General features: G+C 35.2%; 2 protein-coding genes across 9 annotated transcripts; one reads left to right on the forward strand and one right to left on the reverse strand.

Moving 5' to 3' along the window:
- Window positions 1-307: 307 nt before the first annotated feature.
- On the reverse strand, window positions 308-5,444 carry LOC100264021 (probable sugar phosphate/phosphate translocator At5g04160-like). Its single transcript, XM_002284415.5, has 4 exons — window positions 4,869-5,444; window positions 3,197-3,300; window positions 1,975-2,203; window positions 308-598 (listed from the first exon to the last, which is right to left on the reverse strand). Exons 1-4 carry the CDS (start codon window positions 5,340-5,342, stop codon window positions 452-454), a joined length of 954 nt encoding a protein of 317 aa, XP_002284451.1. The 5' UTR covers window positions 5,343-5,444; the 3' UTR covers window positions 308-451.
- An 11,319-nt stretch (window positions 5,445-16,763) lies between these two features.
- Window positions 16,764-24,822, forward strand: LOC104880097 (uncharacterized). 8 transcript variants are annotated; one of them, XM_010655450.3, is made up of 9 exons: window positions 16,764-17,166; window positions 17,266-17,348; window positions 19,522-19,575; window positions 19,735-19,803; window positions 19,911-20,245; window positions 20,859-21,071; window positions 22,512-22,721; window positions 22,976-23,164; window positions 23,359-24,822. In XM_010655450.3, exons 3-9 carry the CDS (start codon window positions 19,539-19,541, stop codon window positions 24,400-24,402), a joined length of 2,097 nt encoding a protein of 698 aa, XP_010653752.1. In that variant the 5' UTR covers window positions 16,764-17,166; window positions 17,266-17,348; window positions 19,522-19,538; the 3' UTR covers window positions 24,403-24,822. The 8 variants fall into 8 exon arrangements, with proteins under 8 accessions (XP_010653752.1, XP_059595319.1, XP_010653749.1 ...); XM_010655447.3 differs by having other exon boundaries at window positions 16,768-17,166; window positions 20,853-21,071; XM_059739336.1 differs by lacking the exon at window positions 19,735-19,803 and having other exon boundaries at window positions 16,766-17,166.
- Window positions 24,823-24,945: the final 123 nt, after the last annotated feature.

Consider the following 24,945-nt stretch of genomic DNA (forward strand, 5'->3'; position numbering starts at 1 on the left):
CATGCCAAGATCTCAAGGGCTTATAAGACTATTCGTTTAAGAAAAAGATCGTCTTTTTAAAAATAAATTTGAGGTGCTTTCATGTAATATATTCTGAACAACAATTGAAAATTAAAGAATGTTTTAGGAATTTTTGCATTAAAAAAACTGACTTTGATATTTGAGTTTTTTATTCCGAGGAACAAATCAAAGGTTGCCATGGTTCTCAATATAGCCATTCCTTCAATGGTACCACAAAAGGAAAAGGAAAGGTGAAGAAGAACCAGTGACAACTAGCACTCACTTCCCAACCAGCTAGAAAGGCAACTGAAAAATATAAATTACTCTCAAATCAAATAAATCACTAACAGAATCTAGTACAGAGTCGATTAATAACAAAAATTACAACACCTACCCTCTTGCGGATAAAAGGGAAAAAAGAAAAAGTCAAGAAGGAAAAACAACAAAAAATTCATTTAAATCTCCGCTTGGTTTCCCCATAAGCAACAACCCCAAGAACGGTAATTGTGTAGCCAGAAATCCCAACAACGGTCACTGGATTCTGGAATATAAGTATTGATATGACAACAGCCACAGCTCCTTTTGCATTGCCTAGTACCTGATCACACCATAATTCCAGGGATTGAGGATACATGAATACGCAGAATTCATCTATTGAAAGCTACAACAAATAGAACAACATAATAGACTAGCCATAAATCCCTATTCTGAAAATAAGAAATAAATAAGAGCAATGAGATAAAAATAAGGAATCCTAAATAGAGTTAAGGTTCCAATTCCATGGATAATGTGGATAGCATTGTCTATAATCATAGACAAATAAAAGAATCTTATCCCTCATTTTGAAAATGTCTTTGGATGAAATGGAAAATTGATTTCATATCCCATTAAAGGGAATTGTTTTACCAATTCTCGGACCAAATGTGTCTGTCTTGACAAACATGCATACACCTTTGAGAAATTTGGAATAGTTCAGGGCCAAAGTAGATGACATTTATGGAGCAAGAGTATTAAATCCAGGATTAGAGATCCATTGAGCCAAGTCAAATATCAGTCTTTACTTTGATCCTAATTGATATTAAAGATTGGCCCGAGCTCAATCCAAATCTCCTTTTCAAGCTTTGGTTTGTTCAGCAACATGACCAGCTCCTACTGATGCAACCCTTCATAGAAGTTCCAAATCACTATGCACAAAAATTTTCTTGTAGCAGAGGCTAACCTTCTTGCATGAACTTAGTCAACTATTTGTTTTAAACAATAGTCTATATTGACCAAAGAATCCTGGTGAGTGAGATCTAAAGAGCATGAGCTGCTTCTCCCTATTTGCAGTTTACTCAGGATCACTTAGGAAAGAAATGTTCTTATTGGAGAAAACCTGGTTCTTAGAATTGTGTGGAACAGTGTAAAAATTGGTGAGCACATATTACTCCACCCTGTACGCTGAGTTCATGTTAAGAGTATACAGTTGGGATTATAAGCAGTATTTAGTGTGAAAAACATTAAAAAACCAATCCAATAAACCCACCTGGAATTTCATCAAGACAAGGTAAATGGTAAGAATGTGTTTGTAAGCCCCAAGGAAATCAAATCATTCAATGCAAATTTTCAAAGCATTTGAAAATGCTAAATTCTCTAAACAAGCCATTACAAAAAAATGGAGCAGTCATGACAAATGGTGGTATCTAATATTCATGAAATCGTAATCATGGTCAATTTACAGTTCAGGGAATGGTTTCATTTCAACTTTTCACCATTACTTGTGATGACAGCCTATAATGATGTCATTCCAGTTGATAGACTTGCAGCTTCATGAATATGCATCAGAATGCATACTGTTACTCAATACTTCATACTATCTTACATAGACTAGATAATTATTACTGTATTGTTACCTATACTTCAAATCATTTACCCAAGAAAAAGATTTATTTATTTATTTACTGAGAGAGAGAATAAAAGCCAAAGATGCTGAACCTGGAGTGTCAGAGGACTTGTATGCTTGGTCACCAAGAAGTTGGACAAATTGGCCGAATAGGCCATTGCTGAATTCACCAAAAGAAGCATCCACATGAATTTATGCTCCTTCCCAAGTGAAATGGTGGCATCTAACACATTGGGTTCCATTATAAGTGCAGCAGGCAATAAAACTAGAACTGCAATTGGAGACATATACAGCAACAGATTCATGGAGTTTAACTTTTCCCTGCAGAGATGAGAGAAACTTGGATAAGATATGCCATGTAGGAAGCAGATTACGCATCAACAAAATATTTTTTGCACTGCAGAGAGTATGGAAGAGAAGAAAAGAAATTTGGAATTTAAAAAAATCATCCCAGCTCCAAATAGTTGTAAAGTTCCAATTTTTCTTTACATTTTGTCCACTTAGTTAACCAAATGGGGCATAAAGGTAAACATGCAAACAAAAAGGATGAAAAGAATAAAATAAACACTTGTACTGTACTATTTATGAGAAAGGTATATCTCTACAAAAATTACCAACCATTTCTGAATAATGCCTTTTGTTTTCATATGTTTGCAACCCCTTGATAGGACATTCATTAGTTGGATGGTTAATAAAGATGGTCCCTTTCCCAGGCCCAGGTGCATATCCAATAAGAAAAAGTATTCCCAGTTTTAACTCCTCAATTGCAACTTATTTGGTTTCATTTTCCTTCTGTATATATCAAGCAACAGATTTTGCTTTAAAAATCCTTGGAGAAAGACCTTAAGGTATGCAAAAAAATCTCCATTCCTCTGCCAGACAAGTGATCTAATTTAGACCCTCGTTGTAGATATATTCCTTTTTAGTCATCACTCCTTCAAACTTCTGATTACGCATTCAGATTTCTGATTATGCAGTTCCCATTTGAAATCTTGTAAACTCAGGATCCTTCAGTGAAAAAACTTTAATTCTGACCTGATAGAACCTCAAAGTAACTTGAGAATGTGAAACATTCAATAAAGTAGCTACAGAGAAAACAAACAGCACATTTACAAAGACAAAAAAAAAACAGCAGAAAACTTCTTATTTAGGTGCCACTCCTGATTATGTTCACATTTGAAACCTTGTAAACTCAAGGTTCTTCAGTGATAAAACCTAGTTCTGGTCATACAAAACCTCAAACTAATAGAAATAACTACCATCTCACAACAATTATTTTTGATAGGAAAATAACTGAAAGAGCAAAGGGTTTACCCTTCAGAGGAAAGTAGGACACCCTGAAGAACAGATTTGAATGCCCTTGCAGCAGTTGCACTTATGCACATTATAAATCCAAACAAGTGGAAACTTGGCTCACCCTAGCACCAACAAAATAATCTCATGCTTAAAAGTCCATTGAAAACAGGAAGAAGAGTTTTTTAAAAAGAAGAAAAACATAAAGAGAAACCATCCTAGTAGCAATAAGGCACTTAATCTTCTTTACTCCTCAATTAACATTTTCATTTGTATATTTATTTACTTATTTTCTGCAGAGGGTATGACATAATAACCCTGCAGCAACCCTGCAGCAGAAACACAGAAAGATCCATGAGTTAACATATTCCAAAATTTAATATGATCAATGGGAAATTTTCTGTAAGAATACTCACTATCAAGTGACTTTCCAGACGCCAATTGATATAATAAAGCAAACTACAAATAAAAATGGTAGCAGCTGCATGATTTGTTTAAATGTGTATTACATAGAGTTGGGGGATACATGGTGGATGTCATTCATTGAAAATTATCCAGCCTAACAAAAAGAACAATACTGGTGAAACTTCAAGTAAAATTATGTGGTAAGAAATAATTAATGACTTGAAGATGATCCACTTTGGTTTCTTGCCTCTGCCATCTGATATAGGGACAAAGGTTTCAAACTCATGGTTGAACGTTAGTCAGCAGAAAACATGTTTGTTAAGCTAATCCTCTGATGCCCTTATTAAGGGTGTAGCATTTTGGTCTTTCTTTCCAACTGGATATTACATTTTATATCCGGATGCTCTTTATTCCACAGCTTGCATAAATATTGAATCCCGGTATGTTATAACCTCCATCCCAATAATAAATTCCCTAGAAGATACAGCAATACAAAACCATCTTTAGGATAAATGCCTCAGTGTTCACTCCATTAAAGGATAGATCTATTTATCCTTCCAATACAAATGATTCTACTAAGGGCTTGTTCTAATCAAATTTTCCTTCTTGTTTACAGGCAAAGTAATGTACTAATAAGCACCTAACAACAAGCGAGGGGTGCATCCTTAATACACGAGTTCATTCTAATCAAAATGTTCCATTATATAAGGACAGAGTTTTACCCCATAAATTTTTATCTCATTAGACAATTATAAATCCTATCGAACATACATACAAAGTAGTTTGTTTTGTTTTGAGACGGTCCCAACAATGCCCTATCTACTCTACTGATGAAAGCATTTCAAGTTTTCAACCCAAGATCCACCTAACTAAAAAGAACATGGCTTGTCCCATAACTGAGGATCCTTCACCTCTGCTTCTGATCCCATTAACCCTATATAAGCTGCCAGAAAAAAACTCCCACAATTTGTAACATCCATGTACCACATCAAGTCCACGAATTATCTGAAATCAACCCTTGGAATAGAGTTGCAGATCAGGAAACTCATACATCGACTTGGCATTGCATCAAATAACCTCAAAATCAAACCAAAACATAGCATAACATGAAATAGATATCGAATTCCGAAAACAGCCACAAAACCCAACACATAACAAACACCAACGAAGATAATTCACACTTAGAACCAGTCACAGATCAAAACAAAATTCACAATAGATAAATAAATAAATAAAATTAACAAAATTAACTGATGATCCCAGAAATAAAGCAAATAAATAAACATACCCCACTTGCGATCACGACCCCGGCAACAACTGGTACAAGAGCAACATAGGTGACCCAAGCCTCCCGCTTAAGGGTCATCAAATAAGCAAACACGGCGGTGAAAAACGGCGTGGTTGCACCGACGGCCTGATTGAAGGAGACAGGGAGATACCGAAGCGAAATGTTGCCACCGACAACAGAGGCACAGAATACAATGCTGAGAGTGGCAATCTTGAGGAACTGAGCCCTAGATTTAAGGGCCTGCAGAGGCGCAATTTTCAAGAAAACAATGGAGACGTAACTGAGAATTGCACAAGCAGACATGTGGCACATTGTGAGGAAGATTGGGAAGCTGAAGCCATAGTTGGAGAGCAGGAACTTGTTGAGAAGAATGACCCCAATGTTGGATGAGTACCATAGGATTATGAGTGAGCTTATGAATAAGGCTTTCCTCCTCGATGGAGATGATGACGATGATGATGCTGACGAAGACATCTTCTCCTTCCTTTTCCTAGGGTTCTTGATTCGTCGGTGAAGCTGCAGCTCTTATCAGAGCTTTAATGGCATATTATGCTATTGCTATTGTTATGATTATTTATTTATTTATTTAAAATTTTGGTGTACATCTTATTTTCTTATTACAAATTTATCATACAAAAATAATTTTTTAACTTTCAGTTATTTTTTTGTAAAATTATAATTGAAAACATAGAGAATATTTAAAATTTTTACCATATACATAAATCAAAAAAAATTATTTTTCCTATTTTAAATTTCTAAACAAAATTTCATTCCTCCAAACAAATTTTAATTCTTTTTCATGGCTTTTTTTTAAAAAATATTTTCAAATAAATCATAAATCACCTCATTTATTAAGTTCAATAAATTTTAAAAATATATATTAAAATAATTTATTAACTTTTAAATCTATTTGTTATTATTTCTTATATATATTTTCACAATTTTAAGCCTTAGTTAAGGTTGTTTGATGCCAAAAAAAATTAAATTATTATTTAACATATTGAGGTTTTTTTTTTCATATGAAAGGGCTCCACTTTGTAACCACCCTATAAAAAGTTTTTAGTGCCCATTTAGAAATGTTTTCAAAATTATTTTTTTTATATTTTATAAAATAAAAGTTTATTTTTTGTTTTTTAAATAAATTTATTTTGATTGTTTTATTTTATTTTTATTTTTATTTTATATTTATATAATTGTTTTTTTAAATAAGCCTTAAAAAACAATCAAAATATGTTATAAAGCTCTATTCCCAGCCAAAAAAAAAAATATCAAACTAATTTTTTTATTAATATAGTTTTAAAACAGACTCTTTCTTCTACTCATTGGTAAGATTAATTAGATATGTAAATGACTTAAATTGAAACTTTGATTCAGTATCAAAATGGTGTTTAGTAAATTAATTTAATAATTCAATATAAATTAATAACTTAATTTAAGAAATTAAATATGATTGATTAAATAATATATGGTGTTTGATAAAAATTAATATTTAATTATTTTAACTGACTTTAATTTAAATAATGCTTAAGGTATCAATTCATATATAAATTACACTACTAGGGCAAACACACTCACTATATTTAATAGCTTAAATGAAGTCATTAAAATTTTAATATGCTCGGTAATTAAACATTCTTTTAATGTCACGACTTAAATTTTAAAAATAACTTCAATACTTATCAAACATATTCAATATTTTCAGTAACTTAAACTAAGCCGTTAAATCATGTTAACTTGTGTATATATATATATATATATTAGGATTAAGGGTGATGTTTGCGTTTTGTGTTAAAACAAAATAGACTTTAGTTTAATTATAAATAATACTCAGTAAGGTTGAGTATTAGTTTGTTTATTTTATTTTATTTTACTGATTCAAGTCGTTTTTAAAATTATTTATTTTTTAACTTAACAATTTTTTAAAAGATAATTTTGTATTAACGAATAAGGTAAAAAAAAAAATTACTTTTACTTTAAATTTTAAAACAACTTTCTCCAAACTTAAATTAAAAAAAATAATAATAATAACAACAACAACCCTAAGTCTTATTTGTTTTTTCTAACCAAACAACCTTGATTTATTCTATTCAACTACCGGCAAGTCATTAAATTGATTTATCAAATATCATCTATAAAATTTGATATAAAATAATATTTTAATATTCATATGTTAAATGGGATTGAAGAAGTAAAGTATATAGGAATTTAAAGATATGGCAGAAAATTATTTTGAAAACAATTAAAAATTCTATCGATAGTGTATCATTTTTCCAAAAATAAGTTTGAGGTGTTTTTAGATTATTTTAAGAAAAATTATAATTATAAAAGATATTTTAAAAGGTCATAATTTTAGTCCAATTTTTTTTATATTTTTATTTTTAAAATAAAATGTAATTTCTAGAAATAATTGAAAACATGTTTTTAAAACACTATTTTTGAAAAATATAAAGTAATTGGAAATGTGGATTAGGGTAAAGTAGTTTTAAAAAATCACTTGAAATATAAAAAATGACGGTGTCAAGAACCGTTCACATAGCCTTGTTGTACACGTGTCTTCCATTAATCCAAGAAGCTTGGAAAATCCATGCTACAAGATATCGTTTGTTTTGCCCCTTCTACACCAAGTCACTGACAAGGTGTCACAACCCTGATATGAACCTCAAATTTTTCACCAAGTGTGCGGTGCTAAAAACCCTTTCTTAGCCAACCTTTCCCTTTCTAGCCCTTATAAAAGCAGTGTAACAAACCAACTCAATTACAGAAATGCTTCCCAACTTGTATTATTTCAATCTCTACATACATACAAAACTGCTCAACACTTTGTCAGAGTCAAAGAATATAATGCTTAAACCCCTAAACATTCAAAATACCATACATACTCTGTCTCAGGGATGTATGGGGCTTTTATTAGTTTATATGACTCAGTTTGCAGTTTTCTCTTTTAAATTTCAAATCAAGGAGTTTGTTGGTGGTTATGCAACCGCCTATAACCACAAAGCTAGAGACACCCCTTTGAACTGAGGTGTCCCTTCGCACTGGCTACTAGCTCCTCAGCTATCTGCCAATTCCCTGTTGCTAAATCTTAGTTATTGCTACCACCTCATGTGTTGTACTGATCAACCTGCTACCACTAGCTAACTGTTGTTCCCTCAAACCTTTACTCATAGAACAGTTGACGAGTCCCCCTAACAAGTTGCCTCCTCCCCGTAAGGTGCCTCTTGTGAACGAGTGCCCATCAAGATGTCTTTGACCAAAGCTCTTTGAATTAGCAACGTGCATCGACCAATTGATCAGGTGTGTCTGGTGCATCAGTGTGTCTTCCTCACACTGATATCTGAGTACCATGTCAAGGTGCCCATGGCCTGGGCATGTGTCAAGTTCCCTCTAGTTAGTCAAGGCTCCATCATTGCCTTGTTTTTGTCATGCACCATCAATCTCGATAACTGCCTCAGAGCTTTTTGTTTAGCCACTGATTCACAACATTGAGTCATGGCATTGCGCCCATGGCTTCATCAACTGGCTCACTGCACAAGTCTTTAGGTGCTCTTGTGCTAGTGCGGGGAGGAAGTAAGCCACGTCAGGCCCCGTGTCGTTACAGCCACGGGGTGCATGCCACACATGTCGTGGAGTCCATGTGTGCGTGCTTGTGTGCCTTTCATATGTCTTAGACATGCCCAAGACCTTGCCATGGTTCCTCCTTGATGTGGCCATGGCTTGGCCTTTGTGCCCTTGAGTCACCTACCCCCCTTAAAAAGCATTACAAGTCATTTTCAAAATGTTTGGAGGAGACATTAAACCCCCTTGAGGAGACATAATGGAATATTTAAATAAATAATAATCATATTATATAAAAAAACCTTATCATTCATCAACACCATCTTCATAGCCCCACATGTGCATGATGTGTGCTAAGTGTGCGCACAGGTGTGGCATGGTGTGCATATGGGCGTGGTCTGCTGCACGCATGGGCGTGAGACTGCTACGCATGCGATACTTGCCTGGTGCATGGGTGGTGTTTGTCTGGTGCACACGCGGTGCTTGTTGTCATGCTCATTTCCTCATTTTTTGTTTTCTTGGGTTGAACCACCAAACCTCCAGGCCATCTCTACTCTCTGCCTAGGATCTGTTAGACAACCACACTGCACACACTGGTTAGTTCATAAGAAAATAAAAGAAAACTGGAAAAAAAAAAACAGAGAATTAAGGAAGAAGATTAGACCGAGTCTTGTGGAAAACACAATCTCCTTAAAACAGATTCGCCTTCTCCATAGGTGCTTTGAGAATCGCAAGGTGTCTGTCTCCCAGGATAAAACGATCTTCGAATGGCAGCAACAACACTCTGCAGCCACTCCGGCGAACTGGAAATTGTTCAACTCTATCACGGACACGGAAGGAAGGAACTCTTCAACACTCTGACAATACTCCAAAGTTTTTCATTTTTTGCTATTTTTTTGAAAGAAAGTCTACCACTATTTATAGACTTCAAGGAGGGAAGAACACAGACAGGTTCAGAAAGCCAAAATGAATTTGGCTTCTTGAGACTCTTATAATTCTGGAAAAATGAATGAATTTACTTAATTCAATGGATTTACTTAATTTCATTCATCCCCTTTTTCCAACAATTCCCCACATGAAAGAAATTAAGACACGATGAACTTTGTGATAGAGTACAACGGTTGAAACCTGCATAGGAGAGGTAGGTGTTACCCTTTGAACCTTCCCTTGTAGAAATATGTTTACTCTACTAGCTAAACAGTAGACACGATGTCCTTGAACTGTTCTGTCATTTATGTAGATGATGACATATCTCACACAGGAATCTTCCTAACATATTTCAGTTCTCACTTTTATGTTCATTTTGGCCATGAACATACGCCTGGTTCTATAAGAGTTTAATAAGAATTGTGCCCTATTCAATTCCCTTAGAAGCGGCCCCACTTCACTTTTACATAGGTGATCTCTTAATCACGAGTAACCCGCATTACTCTGTTCGGATTTCCGAAGCATAAGGATCATTAAAAGCATAGCTTACCCTTTCCTCTTACGGGCATCACTATTTTATCATAGGAATGGACTAGGGAAGATCCCCACAGTGATTTAACAAAGTCTTTACAGTTTAGTTGTCCCTTTTGAACCTAGATCTCGGGATCTCCAGTCAACTAGGTTGGGTATCCACTGTATTAACTTATTCTTTTATGGGTTTTAGTCCCATTCCCCTTGATGACTTTTCAACTAACTCTTTATTTAACCTTTTGGTTAGTGGATCCGCAATGTTATCTTTGGATTTCACATAGTCCACAGAGATAACCCCAGTTGAGAGTAGTTGTCTAATGGTATTGTGTCTACGACGAATGTGTCTAGACTTACCATTATACATATTACTCTGTGCTCTACCAATTGCAGATTGACTATCACAATGTATGCAAATTGGAGGCACAGGCTTTGACCACCTTGGAATATCCTCTAGGAAGTGGCGTAACCATTCAGCCTCTTCCCCACATTTATCTAGTGCTATAAATTCAGATTCCATTGTGGATCTGGCAATAACCGTTTGTTTTGAGGATTTCCACGACACTGCTGCACCTCCTAGTGTAAACACATAACCACTATGGGATTTTGAGTCTTTAACATTAGATATCCAATTCGCATCACTATATCCTTCAAGTACAGCAGGATATCTTGTATAGTGCAGCCCATAATCACGAGTAAACCGTAAGTACTTTAGTACTCTTATAATTCCTTGCCAATGCTTGGCTCCGGGATTACTCGTATATCTACTCAGTTTACTAACCGCATAGGCTATGTCTAGTCTTGTACAACTCATTAAGTACATTAGACTGCCTATTACTCTAGAGTATTCTACTTGAGAAACACTCTCACCTTTATTCTTGGACAAATGTAGAGTTACATCCACCGGTGTTCTAGCAACTCCAGAATTATCTTTATCAAACTTTCCAAGAATTTTGTCTACATAATGTGACTGACTTAATATGAGTTCATTTGATGTTCTTTTGATTTTTATTCCCAATATAACATCAGCAAGTCCCATGTCTTTCATGTCAAACCTTGAATTCAACATGTTCTTTGTAGATGTGATCATCTTATCATCACTACCAACAATAAGCATGTCATCTACATACAAACATACAATGGCATATCCATGTTCTGTATCCTTGACATAAACACACTTGTCACATTCATTGATTTTGAAGCCATGTGACAGCATAACATTGTCAAATTTTTCATGCCATTGTTTTGGTGCTTGTTTTAAGCCATACAAAGATTTCACCAGTTTACAAACTTTCTTTTCTTGTCTTGGAGCTGAAAAACCCTCAGGTTGCTCCATATAGATTTCTTCATCTAAATCTCCATTTAGAAAGGCTGTTTTTACATCCATTTGATGTATTTCAAGATTTCTCAATGCAGCAATTGCAAGTACCATCCTTATGGAATTTATTCTCGTCACAGGAGAATATGTGTCAAAATAATCTAGGCCTTCAGTTTGTCTGTAGCCTTTGATTACAAGTCTTGCTTTATACTTGTCAATTGATCCATCTACTTTCATCTTTCTCTTGAAAATCCACTTGGAACTTAAAGGTTTACAACCTGGTGGAAGATCCACTAGTTCCCAAGTATGGTTTTGCAATATGGAATCAATTTCACTCTTAATGACCTCTTTCCACATAAGACCTTCTGTAGAGTTCACTGCCTCTTTAAAAGTTTGAGGTTCGCCTTCAAGCATAAAAGTTAGAAAATCTGGACCAAAAGACTTTTCTGTCCTTACCCTTTTGCTACGTCTAGGTTCTACCTCAACTTCTTCATTTTGATCCTGACTCTCAAGCATTCTTTTTTATGAACTTGGCTCTTCTTTGGATTTACATGGAAATACATCTTCAAAGAATGATGCATTCCTTTATTCCATTATCGCGTTCTTATGAATATCTGGGATATTTGATTCATAAACAAAAAACCGATAAGCATTACTATTATGTGCATAGCCAATGAAAATGAAATCAATAGTCTTATGTCCTATTTTCACCTTTTTAGGTGGAGGAACTGCCACTTTAGCAAGACATCCCTACATTCGTAAGTATGTGTAGGATGACTTTCTTCCTTTCCATAACTCATATGGAGTCTTTTCTGCTTTCTTTTTGGGTACCTTATTCAAAAGGTAATTAGCAGTTAAAATGACTTCTCCCCACATGTTTTGTGGCAAACTAGAACTTATTAACATTGCATTCATCATTTCCTTTAAGGTACGATTCTTTCGCTCAGCCACTCCATTGGATTAAGGCGAATAAGGTGTTGTTGTTTCGTGTATAATCCCATGTTGAGCACAAATGTCAACAAATGGCGATTCATACTCACCACCTCGATCGCTTCTTAGTACCTTAATTTTCTTGTTGAGTTGATTCTCAACTTCGTTTTTATAGAGAACAAATTTCTCTATAGCTTCATCCTTGCTTTTTAGTAAATACACATAACAGTATTTGGTGCTATCGTCAACAAAAGTAATAAAATATTTATTACCACTTATTGTTTGTACAAATTTCAAATCACAGGTATCACTATGAATCAAATCAAGAGGTTCAGTGTTTCTTTCAACACTTTGAAAAGATGACCTTGTTAGTTTTGCCTCAACACAAGTTTCACATTTATGGTTGGAATTAATTTGGAATGTTGGTATATGATTTAAGTTAATTAATCTACGTAATGTATCATAATTAACATGTCCTAATCTACCATGCCATAGATTAGAAGACTCAAGCATGTAAGTAGAAGTACTAGCTTTATTCATATTTGACTTAATAATAGTCATTACATTGAGTTTCCACATTCCATCACTCATATAGCATTTCCCAACATACATTCCACTCTTGGACAAAACAAATTTGTTTGACTCAAAGACCAACCGAAATCCATGATTATTCAGCAATGAACCAGACACCAAGTTCTTGCGAATTTCCAGCACATATAAAACATTGGTCAGAGTCAACTCTTTCCCAGAAGTCATCTTCAAGATTACTTTACCTTGACCCTTGATCTCAGAGGTGGCAGAGTTCCCCATGAACACTTTTTCCCCATTCTCAATTGGTTCAAAAGTGGAGAACATTTTCTTATCAGAGCATACATGGCGAGTAGCACCAGTATCAATCCACCATTCCTTTGGGTTAGAACCCACCAAGTTCACCTTAGAGACTACTGCTGTGAGGTCAATGTCAGGAACATTTTTAGTGATGTCGTCAATCACATTAGCTTCCTTAGGTTTATTCTTTTTGGGCAGTCTACAATCAACAGACTTGTGACCTTGCTTACCACAATTGAAGCATTTCCCTTGAAATTTCGGCTTTTTTGAGATCCCTCCTTTAGGTCCCAACTTAGATCCTTTCCCTTTGTTGTTGTTCTTCTTTGCCTTGGAACTTTGACCATGTTCCACAAAGTTAGCCTTGGCCTCATTTAGAGTGTGCGCCCCTTTCTTTTCAGATCTTCTATTATCTTCTTCAATGCGAAGTCTAATAATTAGATCCTCGATGCTCATTTCCTTTCTTTTGTGCTTGAGGTAATTCTTAAAATCTTTCCAAGCAGGGGGTAGTTTCTCAATAATAGCTGCTACTTGGAAAGTTTCACTCAACATCATTCCCTCAGCATGTATCTCATGCAAGATTACTTGAAGTTCTTGGACTTGACTTACCACAGTCTTGGAATCTACCATCTTATAGTCGAGGAAGCGACCCACAACAAATTTCTTAGTCCCGGCATCCTCAGTTTTATATTTCCGGTCTAGAGATTCCCATAGCTCCTTAGCTGTTTTCTTGTCAGAATAAACATTGTACAACGAATCAGCTAAACCATTCATGACATAATTTCTACACAAGAAGTCAGAATGTTTCCAAGCATCTATAGCACTGATGACTTGGATATCGTGCTCGTCTTCTTTGAGCTTAGGAGCATCCTCAGTCAAGAATCTTGCAAGATTCAACGTGGTCAAATAGAATAACATCTTTTGTTGCCACCTTTTAAAATTTAGTCCACTGAACTTCTCTGGTTTTTCTCCTGGTGAGACAGAGATTGGTACAGCAGTAGGCATCGCTGGCACTTGGGCCACAGTAGGGGTTGCCACTGGGGCTAATTCAGTTACAACAACGTTATCGGATTCAGTTGTCATTTTTTCTGAAACATCCAAGAAAATGTGTCAATTTCTTTTTTTCTTTTTTCTTTTTTTCTTTTTTTTTCCAAAAAAAAAAAACTGAAAATCACTTTACAGAGTATTCCCAGGAAAGACTAGTGGAGTATAATGACCTAGACCAGGACTAGCTTCCTTAGACAGAATATTCAGTTCCTAGGAAATTGGAGGGGTCACAAATGGTCCCGCTTAAATTCCAATTACCTTAGACAGAACTTCTTTGTATCATAATTTCCAAATTTTCAAAAGACTTGGTACAAACTTTATAAGAAGGTATTTTTCCCATAAAAAAAAAAAAACATGAGTCACAGTCCAATGGTGTCTTACTGAGTTGAGCATGAGAAAAAGGGCTCAGGTTAAGAGTTCGAAACTTCTTTTTGTAACAAATGGTTGTTTTTTTTTTTTTCTTCTAAAAAAAAACACAAATTTGAATTTTTTTTTTTTTTTCTTTCTCACTGGTTTTTTCTTTTTCCTTCTTCTTCTTCTTGATAACTTGTTTCCTTTTCACCAACCACTGGTTTTCCTTTGAAAAAGTCTGTTTTAAGAATGTTAGACAACCACATTGCACACACTGGTTAGTTCATAAGAAAATAAAAGAAAATTGGAAAGAAAAAAAAAACAGAGAATTAAGGAAGAAGATTAGACCGAGTCTTGTGGAAAACACAATCTCCTTAAAACAGATTCGCCTTCTCCACAGGTGCTTTGAGAATCGCAAGGCATCTGTCTCCCAGGATAAAACGATCTTCGAATGGCAGCAACAATACTCTGCAGCCACTCCGGCGAACTGGAAATTGTTCAACTCTATCACGGACACGGAAGGAAGGAACTCTTCAACACTCTGACAATACTCCAAAGTTTTTCATTTTTTGCTATTTTTTTGAAAGAAAGTCTACCACTATTTATAGACTTCAAGGAGGGAAAAACATAGACAGATTCAGAAAGCCAAAATGAATTTGGCTTCTTGAGACTCTTAGAATTCTGGAAAAATGAATGAATTTACTTAATTCAATGGATTTACTTAATTTCATTCATCCCATTTTTCCAACAGGATCCCCATAGGTTCAAGGCCTTCCCATGAGGCCCTTTCCTCCATCATTGGGTCAAGAGGTTAAGGGGTTAATAATTAGCTCCTGGGCGGTTGAGGAAGAATAATCCATTCATTTGAGTATTTCTCCCGCGGACAATGAATTGTATTTACTATTTATTCATATTTCCAAAATAAAAATAAAAATAAGAAACAAAAGTCCACCAAACTTATTAAATTATAATTTTATAATTGAATAATAATGAAATACAAGCATTCACACTCATTATCGGTTATAATAATAACTTTTATTTTAGTAAAATTTAAACTCCTAACACTATTAACATAAACAAGACTTCTTAAAAGGTAAATAGTAAATTACCATACAAGCCCCAATTGTTGATTATTCCTTTTAAAACTAAATTAAATCATTATATATAGATATATTCTTTCTAATGGGTAAGGGGTGGGTCGTTTAATCATAGAAAGAAAAAATAAATAATTACTAGACCCTCCAAGCTACCTCTTTTTTTTTTTTTTTTTTGTGGGTGTGGGGGGGTGATTAACTGTTACCAGGGAACAACATTATTAATTGGTTCCATATTTAAGGGTGACCAATTAATTAAGCAAGTGAGGAGTCCGAGTAGGTGAAATGATGCTTTGATTACAAATAACACAAATTTCTCATTCTTGGTGTGCATGTTGATGTACAAAAGCTTCCTTGTCATAACTCATAATTTCCACCAATTTTGCAGAGGAAATTTATAAATTGGGTAAGACTTAAATTCAATTCATTAGTTCTTGCCCCCAGCTGCATTTGCCACAAGAGAACATTTCTTGTTAAGCAAGGTAAACTAGTGCACCAAGATGCCAACCTATCTCCAATAAGATGATTTTTTAATATAAACTTAAAACGCTAAAACCAAAATCACTATTTATGAGCTTGCACCTCTTACCTCTTATTACACTCAAACCCATCTAAATTTGAATTTGTAGTTTATGTTTGGATTAATCCAACTACTATGAATGCAAATGCAAAAAATGGCAGATAGAAAGGGGCTGTACGCGTAATATGAGATTCAACAACCTGTGACACGAGACAAAGACCAGGGAGCGGGTGACCTTGAAATATCTTCTCGCTCTCAATGTCCACTTGGCACAAAATGACAAACATAATCGAAAACAGTCCCACGCTATTCTCGTTTCACTGAACAATCTGAACCATTCTTTATCCATCCCGTCCTAAGCTCTACTGTAAAAAACAAATATACATTTGGAGACAAAGTATCGTGGTAGGCGATGCAGCAGATTATTGTCCAAGCCCCGGGACCACCCCGGTTGTACTACCACAAATTCCGAAAATAGAATGACCTTACTAAATGCCCCTATTTTTCCCAATTATTCACCGTTTTGCCATTCCCTTTCCACATTATTATATTTGTAAATGAGGGGGCGTAACTCGAGTGCAAGTACTCACACCTTTGTGGAAGGACACTAGCACCTTTCCCAATTTCCCACTTCAGCACTGGGCCCATCAAATTGTGGGCCATGAAAAGTGTCAGAAAAGCGATAGGAAAAAATGGGATGTTCTAGTACCTTCTCTCCACCGTACATCAGTGTCGGGCACACGGAGGTTCGTACCGACGACTGTAGCAGATCGGATCTCCAAGCAAGACAAAAAGACGATCTGGACCCTGCATGCAAATCTGCACCATCATAAACCTAATGATGAGGGAAGGTGTACAGATCGACGGTTCAGAATCAAGGCCTCAAGGCTGACACGCTGTCTGAAGAACCTGCGCTGTGGGACCAGGAATCCTCTCTACCGTCCACGTGTACGGTAGGAATGCCATATGGTTCTCCGGTTACACAGTCATTCACCGTTTTGCCACTCTCTCTCCTCCTTCAGTCTCACTCCCCCAAATAGCGATCATCACTATCAGTTGCTGGCTTTTTTTACTCCCTTCCCCTCTCTCATCAAAACCAGGACGCTCTCTCTCTCTAACTCCGAGGCGGAGGTTTCGAAACCCTAGACACTCAGATTTTGAAGCCGTTCACTGCTGTTCTCTCTGCGATTCGAATAATATCAGGTATTTTCTTCTCTTCCACGGCGTACCGTACTGTCAAGTTCTCCAACGAAGCTACATTTTCGCATTTCCAGTCTTCTGATTCGTTTATCCATTTCACAGGAATTGGAAAATCGATCACTTCTTTTGTGAATGTCTATGTGTTTGGTTGGATAGAAAATGAAGGAAAACGAACGGGCAATCTTGTAACATTTTTTCCTCTGCAACCAAACCAATTCGTTAACTGAAAACTTGTGACCGTCGCTTTTTCTCCTTTTCTTTTTTTCTTTTTTGCTTTTTTGCTTTTTTTCTCCACCAACCAACAGCAGCATGACGAGGCAGCCATGATTAAAAGTCGATTCAGTTTTCACGATGACTCTCTACGCTCTAGATTTGTTTGGATTATTGCCTACGTTTTTGGCTGTATTTCTGTTTGATTTTTGGTCAATGCCTTGTTGAGGGTTTCAATTCTGCCGAACTTGTGATTGTTTGAGATTATTTTTGGATTTTTGCTTAGATTTAGGTGAAGTTTTGTCGTAGTGCTTTTTGAGTGAGTCAATTGTTCTTAACTCGTGATTATTTAAGCTTAATTACATCATTATTTCTCATATTATTTTTTTTCTCTTTTTTCTTTTATTTTTTTTCTCAAATTCTGGCTAATGCTCTCAGTACTTTGTTTACTACAATAATTTTGCTTAACCGATGATTGATATTTTTTTTTTCGGTGTCAGATTAATTATTGCTTAGTTTTTGCTGCTGTTTGCCTATCTTTTTTTAATACCTACGAGTGATAAGTAAAAGGATTGCTAGGTTAATTTTGTCAATCATTATTATTAACTTTAATATTACATAAGTATTGGCAATTTTGCCCAGCTTATGAGTTTTCCAGTGTAATTTAACTAAACGCTGAACTTTTTGGTGGAAAGTTCTCATCAATATTTTCTTAATACCTTATTCAGAGTGTTTAATTATGAACAATGCACTATTAATTATTTTCTTTCCAGATTAATTTGGTTTACTTATTTATTTATTTATTAATTATTATTATTGTTATTATTATTATGTTGCCAATATTTTATTAATTTGATGAGGGTGTTAATTTAACTTCACTAAGACTGGTTTGTTAGTTATGTATCGTAATTAAGTTTCTTCAACCTTTTTATTTTGGTGAAGAAGTTAAGTTTTGAATCATAGAGTTCCATATAACTTGAACAATGCATTCATGGGTTAGTCAGAGCTAGAACTCCAACCTAATAAGCTTGACCTAATATTTTAATATAAAGCAATCCAACATTGGATCTTTTGAATATTAGAATTACTAGTTATTGGATATCTCTTTTTTTTTTTTTTTCCTTTTTGGGAGAAATTGTCCTATAAAATTGCTTAAATGGTTCAACTGATTGACAACTTAAGCAAGGATAAAGAACCTAAATTCCATGAACCGATAGTTTCATATGATTCATGAAGCATTGGTGGAACATACTCTCACTTTGGGATGTGCTCTTTTTCTGACTGCTTAACATACTGTTGCATATAGCATAGCTGGTATTGTTGTCATCTTTCAAATTTTGCATCCCTTCTGCTCTTATTTATGGGTGATATGCTCCTAATCTTCCATTCCTTATGTAAAATAGATAGAAATGGTCGCTTTTTAGATGTCTCCTGGCCTTCAAGATTCACCATGCTCTCCTGTCTGCTAGTTTTACTAATACTCCTTTCACCTTTTTTCCAACCACTCCTGCTTAATTAAAGCTTTTACAATTCAAATATAGCCCCTTACTTTTGACGAGCTCATACTCATTGCACTTTTTTTCGAAACACTCCTGCTTAATTAAAGCCTTTGCAGTTCAAATATAGCTCCTTACTTCTGACTTGAAAGTGGTCTGTACTCTGAACTCATCAACTAAAACTGTATCATTAGCAAACAACATGCACCATGACACATCTTTGTGAATCACCTAGAAAGTTCTTCATGTCGAAATATCAATTTCAAGCCTTGATGTAAGGCTTGTGTTGGAAATCCACTCATTTTGTGTCCAATTATTCTAATTCTAGTTACATCTCTATTGCATATGTCTTAATAATAACATCAGGTGCTTGAAAAAGAAATTTCCATGATATTGTTGATTGCGAAAATTTTACAGAGTTGAACTGTTAACCCTTGAACCTCAACTATAAAATTTCAGTTTGAGATATTGACTTTCAATATCAGTTTTTAATATAAGTTTCTTGTAGCTCATGCTTGAGTTTGTGTACTTAAACTTTGTAGTTTGTTCTATGGGTATTTGTACATCTCTAAAACCTCCACTTTACTAAAGCATTCTTACATTCTTTTGTATTTGTGAAGAATTATAATTGTTGCAATTTTTTGCATTTCAGGATAAAGTATTAGAATTATGGATTGGGATCTCTGGGGTCCGTCATGTAGCCAAGGTTATCCAATCATCTCTTGTCTTCTATTTAGATGTCATTGTTTTTTATTTTCTTTTTTAGAGTAATCAATGGTTCAACTGAGAAATACATCATCACTGTTAGCAATTTTATCTAAATAAATTATGGCTTCTGGTGTTGATTGGAAAAATTGCTTTTCAGTTGCACCTGAAAGCAGTTACCCTATGCACCCTGGATGGCAGTGTGACTTTTACTTTGGTTATGGGCTTGGTATTTTTATGCCTTTTAGCACTTGATTTTTCAATTTTGATTTGGACAGGCTCATATTATGATTACCTGTAACTCCAATGTTTAAACTAGCTACTTTCCTTTTGTAGATGTCATAGAAGAAGATGCATTAAATGAGAAATCATGTGTACAAGTCCTGAGGGTATTGATATCAAAGGCAGATACTGAAATTGAAGAGCTGGAAAAAGATCTAGTAATCCTTCAAAGCGAACTAGCCTGGGCTGAAAACAGAGAATGGTCTGAAATATGCTCTACTTCTTTGAGAGAAAAGATCAATTGCCTTGATATTTCAATACAGAGTTTAAAGAATGAAAATGAACGTGATATTAATGTTCATTTACTAATGCGTAGAGAACCTGCTGAGAGAATTCATGAAATAATAAAGGTTCTACTCAGAAGATACTGCCTAGAGAATGATGAGCAGGTCTGCCTCTTGGAACATTCGCATTATAACTTTCTCAAAAATGAATTATGATTCAAATCATATATTTTCTATGCTATGCCCTGCAAGCAAGTTATTATAGAAAGAGAGCTTGAAGAGGAAAAGGAACCCTAAAACAAAAGTTTTACCAGACTAGACAGTATGCAATGATTTACATTTCCTAAGCCGTATTCACCCTCCAAATGCTTAGCTAGAAGTGTCACCCTTGAACTCAGAGTTAGGTGATTGAATTGATATTGCTCTCTAGGTATTACTGAACCAAGGTACTCCCATTAAACTAAAGGGCATATTTATTAGACAAAGAAAAAGGAAGAAATGAATGCTGGTTGCCTGGTAGTACATATGTGTAGGGTGAGTAGAAAAAGTCAAACTAATTAAAGCTAAGTGAAATTGTGACTGTACATGCCACTGACTATTAATGTGTGAATTATGAACAATGTATCCTATTGTATTCTCTCCTTTTTGCTTCAGGATTGCTAGGGTGCTCCATATTATTTTGCATTATTACTGAAAGGTGTATTTTGATATTTTAAAAAAAAGCATGATCTAAAAACTGATATATTTTATTTCATGTTTTTCCTTCTACAAGGAGCAGCGTCCAGTTATTATCATCAAACAGTCAAGCTCAGACATGCAGGAACATGCAACTAACCTTTCAGATGAGAAGAAAAAACTGAGCGACTTTGATTCAAATATCATTAATGTGGGGAGGAAAGAGTCAAGTACTACTATCATAGAACGATTTACAATCTTCAATTCATCTTTGAAGCCTCATGGAACAAAAGAAAATTGTGCAGAAATGGTTAAGGTTCTGGTGTCTTATACCTTCATCTATTAATTTTTACCAGCACATAATTATTCTATAAGTTTGGATTGGAAACTTGAAATTCTATGTAAAAACAACCTTGGGATTGAACACGAGAGAAATGGTTGACATGCCTCACTGCAACTATGAATTGTGTCTTCAAGTCTAGCTTACCACCAAAGGATGGTTAAAACTTGATCTTATCTCAGTACTCTTTAGCACACATGTTAAATTTTCTGAATTCATTCGGCACCCAATCAACAGCATGTCATGCCACTTTACTTTTGGACAGTTCATATTTATCAACTTTTGGAGTATAGAACTTTCTCTCTCTCACATACACACATGCAGACATACTTGCTGGCTGCACAAACTAATAATGGAAATTTCAAAGATGCAATGTGTGGTTCATACTAACAATAACAGCAACAATGAATAACAATGATGTGGTCTGTCCTCTTCAATAAGTAGCTCATAATTTATTTCTGGGAAGATTGTTAAGAAGGATAACTTATTTTTATGAACAACAACAATTTTTCATGATCTGTACTTGTGCATATATAATAATACTTGCATGTATCAAATTAGATTGAGCTTATTTATTACACACATTGTTACAGGTCTCATGCATGCAGTATGCCTGGAAAAATCTGGCCCTACCTGTAAAGACCATTCTGCTTTTTGGGTTAAAGTTAATTCACTTAGCTCATGGATACAGGTTATGCCTTGAATGAAAGACAATTCCAAATCAGCTTTGCCCATGAACAAGGAAGCTAAAAGTAATGCAACAGCCTGATTGCAATCAGGTTGAGTTAGGTTGCACCTGAAAATTCTTTTTCATTGATTTGGAAAGCCAGTAGACACATGCTAGAATGTCTCTTTCAGCAGAGATGATGAGTTCTAGTTCAAAACATTATGCATGAAGCACAGGCATGACACCATTTGGGCAAGACATGGGCTCAATGTTTGATATTAGGTTTCCAAATTTCTAATATTTTCTTTTTCTTTATATTTCTATCTTGGTTGATAATAGATATGGTCCAATTCTTGTTTCATATACACACATGTGCCTTGCAAATAAAAGGCTAGGACATGAAAATAAATGGAATGTATTTAAGATGGCTATGCAAGCATGCAGTAAGAGAGATTTGGATGATATGATCCTTTACCGTATGATTTCTCGTCAGACAATTATAAGAACAACTTTGATATTTCTGCCATGCAAAAGTGCTTCATCCTAGTTAAACTAATTCAAGAATAAAAATTCCTATGATGTTTCAATTTGGATGGTTAATGGGAAAGGAAAATTTGAAATTTTACACATTTGTTAATAGACTTGGATCATTACTGTTTGTACCAAGTCATAACTGATCCATGAACTCTGTCAAAGCAACCTTGGTTAACTGATATTGGTTCTCATGGTTTTTGTTTCACAATGTGCAGGCTGCAAATATTACCATAGAAAATTCCGGCACAGATACTTCTAATCAAGAATCTGGCTGCTCCAGTGAGAACAAGAAGTTTAGCAATTCTTGTTTCAAAATTACAAAAGAGGAAGTTCAACATAGTTCTACTCCCACTCCTGATATCGTAATCTTAGAATCGTCTTTGAAGCCAGAAGGCAACAGGGGAGAAGTAGATGAAAAGGCTGAGGTAGAATCAGCTTTCTCAAGCTTTCCCCACTGCTTTGATTTTATTGAGGTCTTTAATTTGTATATGAAATTGTTAAGATGCAGTGGAGCGTTCACAACTTTAGGGAAACCGACTTTGTTTTTTATCTCTATCTCAAATGATAAGAATAGCAACTTTGTGTTTATGTGGTCCAAGTCCAACCTATGTCCATCTGGAGGGGTCCCTTACTGTAGTTGCTAATGTATATTTTCTGATCTTCCTTCTCACAATGTCAGCCTTCAAGCATAGTTGTGGAAGATTTTAGTTTGGATGCTTTGGAGCATTCAAATAACAACTCTGATGAGAAGGGAAAACAGTGCAAGCTTAACACAAAAGACGATCCTACTGTTACAGATGATTATAAAATCTTAATTTCTTCTTTGAAGTCCGGAGGGAAGAGAAAAAATTATCAGAAAGTTGTTAAGGTATATGAAGCTCTTTTCCCTGATTTATTTTATTGCAGTACTTATTACTTGAGGTTCAAAAGTCTAGAAAAGCAGTGTTGTGTTTGAGCTTGCAAATCCTATGGTACATACTTGATGGTAAGACTAAGCTTGGGTTCTACTGCTTCCAATCCTCGGATTAGCTAATAACACATTTTCCTCTTACAATGAAACAGCCTACAAATGTTGTGGAGAATTCCAATTCAGATGCTGTAAGATGCGAAATTGGCCTTGATGGGAAGAAAAAGTCATACAAATCTATTTCCAGATCAGATGTTTTGACGCAAACAAATAGTGGGGGCGCTGATGTAAAGCCGAAAATTAGCAACTTTCCTCTGAAAACTGTACAAGAAAAGACTGTCAATGGATCAAAGGTTGCTGCATCCAACAAGATCGATTCTGCAAAATCTTCTCCTAGGCCAGACAAGAAGAGTATGACAGTCCAAGAAGTAGTTATTAGTGATAATGAACACTCTGCTGTAAATTCACTTTCAGAACTGCAAGATCAAATAAAAAAAGATACTACCGAGCTGCATCCGGAGGAGGAAGGAAAACCACAAGCAGAGAAAATCCAGAAGGCTAAAACTCTTGCTAATGATCAAGAATCCATTTTGTGCCCATCCCTGAAGTCACCAAAACCAAAAGCCAAGAGGAAAATCCAGTCAAATCAGCTAAGTGTCCAAGAAGCAGGCTTACCTCCCACAGAAGGTGGTTTAAATTCATCTTCTGCTTCAAAAGTCAAGAGGAGACGAAAGTTTAGAATCTCTAAAGATAATGTCAGCTTAAAGGAGTTGTTGGATGTCAAGATATTGAAGAATTTAGTTTTGCAAAACAGTTGTGAAGATGATGAACCTGATTTAACCCCTGACGACAGTGAAAATTCAGTTTTGTTGTCACAGAAGAGAAGTATAAAGAGTTTAAAGTTGCCAATCCTTAAGGAGCTTGAAGATTCAACTACTTATAACAAGTTATCAAAATTGCATACAGATACAACTGATGGTGCTGGTAAGCAAGATCTGTTGATCATCAACTCGTGCTCCATTGATGATTCCCATGATGAGACCATAAAATCATTGCCTTGTCCAACACCAAGACGACTCAGTTTGGAAAAGATGAAATTAGTCGATCTAAGGGCCATGGCGAAGCAACACAATATGACAAAGTATCATAAGCTTCGAAAGGATGCTCTTGTCCAACAAATAGCTAAACAACTGGGCTGATGCTAACAAATTTTACAGGTGGGTGTACATAATGACCATTTTTGTCTGGTTTCTTCCTTCTTTTGCTCTTTTTGGGCACTTTTCAGATATGATACGGAAATGTAGTGGCTCCATTGTGTTTCACATAGAATTTCTAGGATGGATATCCATCATTTAGATATGAAAATCAAAGACCATGGCATGGAAGCCCCCATCGCCACTGTTGTTACAGGGTCAGTGTTCTTTTCTCCATTCTAAGTTGTTATAGAGTCAGTTTTTAGGATTTTGTGAAATGATGTTTAAGCTGTTATTATAATGTTGAAATGGTTGCCAGTTCTTAAATGGCCCATTCACAATGGGGACATTGTGTACAAATGAAATGTAAGAACCAATGGAAATTGCCCTTAAGGCTGTCCTATACAGAACTCGCAATTTGTTTTAGATTTTAGCACATGATGAGGTGGTTAACGTATCCCTTCTCTGCACTTGTAAATTCATTGTCATGAGTTGGGAAGTTTGTATTATTAACTGAGAAGTCCTTGTTTCTTTTGGGCATCTTTGTGC

Source organism: Vitis vinifera, chromosome 8 (genome assembly GCF_030704535.1).
Source record: "Vitis vinifera cultivar Pinot Noir 40024 chromosome 8, ASM3070453v1".
Lineage (NCBI taxonomy): Eukaryota > Viridiplantae > Streptophyta > Magnoliopsida > Vitales > Vitaceae > Vitis > Vitis vinifera.